Source organism: Pyxicephalus adspersus, chromosome 11 (assembly GCF_032062135.1).
Source record: "Pyxicephalus adspersus chromosome 11, UCB_Pads_2.0, whole genome shotgun sequence".
Taxonomy (NCBI): domain Eukaryota; kingdom Metazoa; phylum Chordata; class Amphibia; order Anura; family Pyxicephalidae; genus Pyxicephalus; species Pyxicephalus adspersus.
In genome coordinates this window covers 56997640-57001447 of record NC_092868.1, presented here as the reverse complement: position 1 = coordinate 57001447, position 3808 = coordinate 56997640, and the positions used below count along the sequence as shown (strand labels likewise).

Here is a 3808-nt window from a genome sequence, read left to right as displayed (position 1 = left end):
CCACCGGTACTTTGGTGTGTTTGTTTGTTGTGCTTATTTTTAAACATTTATCAGACATAGACTTTAGATACAACAGATTTGTCTTTGGCCAGTTTGGATAAATAGCAAATTCTAGTGACATTATTTAATAGCAGCATGAACAGAATATTGATCACATAATCTGAGAAAGTAAGCAAAATGTATTATTCATTGTAGGAAAGAAAAAACAGAAAATAAAGAGTGAGATTACTTGATAAAGAGTACAGTAAACTCCTGTTGGCAATAAGAGAATCGTTTATGTAATGATATTTACTTGGTTTGGATTGGATGTTTCTGATCTGGAGTGCCATTGGAGTTTATCGGGCCAGACTCACCACCATGCCATGGCATTATTGTATTTTGTACCAGAATCCAGTATACAATGACAGACATATGCTGCACCTGGTGAGGTCCGGGGCTTGCATGGGCAAAAATGGATAACATTATGGATGTTTAATACAGCAGTTTAGAGGATGGTATAACCTTAACCCATTAGAGATATGTATTTATGTATGTTAGCTTGGATAGCAGTCAAGTGGGCCTGCAGCATTTTTACGTTGATCTAGCAGCTATCGGTTTTTCCATTTTTCATCTGAGCGGTGATAAATATAACATGAGTATAATCAGTGAGATCACTCACTTTCTTTCTCTTTTGCACAGCACAGTAATCAATAACAAACCCCAACTTGCTAAGAGCAGATTTTACAAAACTCTCGTCGTATTTAAATACATGGAACAGTTCTGCTCCGACTGTAAGATAGGTTGTGTTTAGTGCCCCAATAAGAATCAGATGACCACCAATTTTTAGCAGGTTTGAGATTTTTTTCAGGTTCTTCATGTAATCATCTTGATCTATGCTGATGACATCCAATAACCACACACTGATTATGCAGTCAGCGTGCGGTAACACCAGTGGGTCAGTTAGATTCTCCTTTTCAAGGCTGCACATCACAATCTGCCTGATGGATGCTTTTAGGTTTAGCTCTATGGTATGACTTTGGTCACTGAAAAAAAAAATAAAATAGGTCAGTTAAACTTTTTGTTAGCATGAGTCTTATACAAACATTGGTGCAACAACCCTGTCCATGTATCAGACTGTAATAAGAGCTTCTGTCACCAGGTGGCAGTGTTATCTCTAATTATTGTTTAAGGTTTTTTATTCCTTTCTCCTGTGTAACTACATGCTTACAATGTCTTTTTCTTTCTCTGTCTTACTGTTGTTTCCAAAATAATAGGAATGGCTCTGTGGAAAGTAGGCCCTATAGTTGGATAAAATAATTTTTATAATTTACTATTCACGTCACCTTTTTCCTTCTAACGCTGCAACAGCAGTCTTTGTGTGAGTCCAATCAAAAGCTCCGGTACGATCGCCGAGCCATCTGTGCACTTCCATGGCTGATTTTTCACTGAATTTCATAAGAATGATATCTTTGAAAATATTGGAGGCTGAATATAGATGGTGAATGTAGGAGCCTTTGCTGAAGTCCATCAAAAGTTTTCCATGAATATAACCTGAGTTTTTAAAATAAATGGTTATAATGTACATTTTAATCATATTAGGTGGACAAAATAGTTGCATCTATGCCCAGTCACTACAATCACAGCTATATTTGTTTGCTATGTCTTACATGAATTATCTATGAATATTCATATTAAGTTCATCCCTCATTGGGCCTGATTTTATAAAGCTCTCCAGGGCTGGAGAAGATACACTTTTTATTAGTGAACCTAGGTGATCCAGCAAACTTGGAATGGATCTGGCCCAGGAAACGGCAAATAGCAAATTACTTTTAAGAAATCCATTTCAGGTTTGCTGAATCACCCAGGTTCACTGATGAAAATGTATCTTCTTAAGCCTTGGAGAGTTTTAATAAATCAGGCCCAATGTGTTAGTTAGGAAAATATTTACACTTTGTAGGCACCATGTTGGAAGAAATAGGATAGCCAACAACCCCACTGCTGTCCCCTACTCAAAATGTATAAATGCTGAGATGAAAAACACCATGTCTTCTCTTATCCCAACATGGGGAATTTCTGACCTGCATATTCCAGATAGAAGTAGGGGGAAGCAGGGTAGCCAACAACCTAATTGTTGTCCCCTACTAAAAATTATCAAGAAATGCCAGGATGGAAAGCACAGTGAATTTTTGGAGAAGCTGACACGTAATGAATATTATAAAATACTCTCATATACAGCTATTTAGCCACACACGTATTTGAAAAAAAAATCATTTTAAACCAACATGGGGATTTCAACCACTAGGGGAATAGGAAACCAACTAGAAATCTTGCATAGATAGAAACATAAATGCACAGCTGATCCAGAGGAAGGCAAAAACATTATAAAAAATGGTTCAAATAACTCTAACAAAGGAGAAAAATTCTTTCCCGGTTCCAGTATTCCATGCTTTTAGAAAATGTATAATGTACTGATTCATACATACCCCTGCTAAACACATAGTGAAGATTCATCATCGGAAATTTCAAAGAGTCGTCTGCAAAGATCATGTCCTCCTTGTTAGAGAAGTAATGTTCAAGGGTGGTTCTAGAATCATATCCATGGATGTGGTAGAGTTTCTTCGGCACAGAATCCATCTTGCAATTCTGCCAACAGTTTAGGTGTTACTTCTTTGGTTTCCCTCTTTCAGTTCATATTTATTAAGTAAATCCAGTTCAATGATGCCCTAAAGTTGTGTGCTATATTCACATGACAGTCATAAGTGATTCAGCTAATACAAGTGTTATCACTCTTCCTTCAAATAATACTTTCCTACTCACCATTTCTTTTCTTGTCTACATGTACATAACTTGTGTCATTTGACCTAATTAATTTAAAATGTTAGAATTTTAGAATACATCAAACAGCAAAATCATTTTTTTTCACTATTAACTAAAACTAAAAATATAAAACAAAAAGACAAAATTATTTTTAATGGATTGCAAAAAATATCTAGTTTATTTTTATTAGTTTTATTTTAAAATAGCTTCAAAATAAAACTGTAAATTTTCAAGAGAGAAATATGGTGCCCGAGGATATTAGAAAACATTTAAGTGTCTACTTAGAGACATCACTGATCTAATATCACCAGGGGCAGTAACTGTACAGGTTAGAAACATGTAATTGTTGTGTGTCGGGAGCCTGATTCATCAAGCCAAATCGGAAGCTCCATGTGCGCACGTATTCGTGATCCGAAATTAGAGAACTTAAACCAATTCATCAACCAAATCAAAGGCGCTGGCGTACTCGCTCAAAAGTCATTAACTTAACCGTTATCCCTGATGGATATGCACAGCCCCGGCAGTTTGACACTGGCGAGCTATTTCTTTCCTGTTAGGCAAGCGTTAACCAAGTTCAGCTCCTCTACATAGGCGCCTATCTAAACGCTTACGATGGCTGATTGCGACTTTCCGCAGGCTAAACCTCGGCTTTGCCATTGGACTAGATTTTCCCACAAAAGTCACAAGCACACACACGTTCTTGTTTGCTTCTATAGGTATATATGTATATGTGTGTGTATGTGTGTGTGTATATATCTATATATATATATATATATATATATATATATATATATACATATAGAAAATACTTTAAAATTAAACCCTTCTGAACTTTATTTTAATTTTTTTATTTAATAGAATATCTGTTTACTGGTGTACAAATCTAAAGGATCAAATCAATAAATGATTATGAAATGTCCAACTGCAAAAAAAAAAAACAAACAGCCAATTTTGACAGACTGCACAAGTACTAATTGCAAGCGAATTTTCATCACCTGTGCACTTAATTTTG

At 35.7% G+C, this 3808-nt stretch overlaps 1 protein-coding gene across 1 annotated transcript; it reads right to left on the bottom strand.

The window, feature by feature from the left end:
* Positions 1 to 541: 541 nt before the first annotated feature.
* LOC140340394 (nicotinamide N-methyltransferase-like) lies at positions 542 to 2613 on the bottom strand. Its single transcript, XM_072425556.1, has 3 exons — positions 2463 to 2613; positions 1323 to 1530; positions 542 to 1022 (listed from the first exon to the last, which is right to left on the bottom strand). Exons 1-3 carry the CDS (start codon positions 2611 to 2613, stop codon positions 581 to 583), a joined length of 801 nt encoding a protein of 266 aa, XP_072281657.1. The 3' UTR covers positions 542 to 580.
* Positions 2614 to 3808: the final 1195 nt, after the last annotated feature.

Excerpts from the sequence above, each read along its gene's own strand:
- LOC140340394 (XM_072425556.1), bottom strand. The coding sequence starts at position 2,613 with ATGGATTCTGTGCCGAAGAAACTCTACCACATCCATGGATATGATTCT. Across the intron at positions 1,531-2,462 it reads TCACTATGTGTTTAGCAGGG|GTTATATTCATGGAAAACTT; the intron begins GTATGTATGAAT and ends TTAAAAACTCAG. Across the intron at positions 1,023-1,322 it reads GCAGCGTTAGAAGGAAAAAG|TGACCAAAGTCATACCATAG; the intron begins GTGACGTGAATA and ends TTTTTTTTTCAG.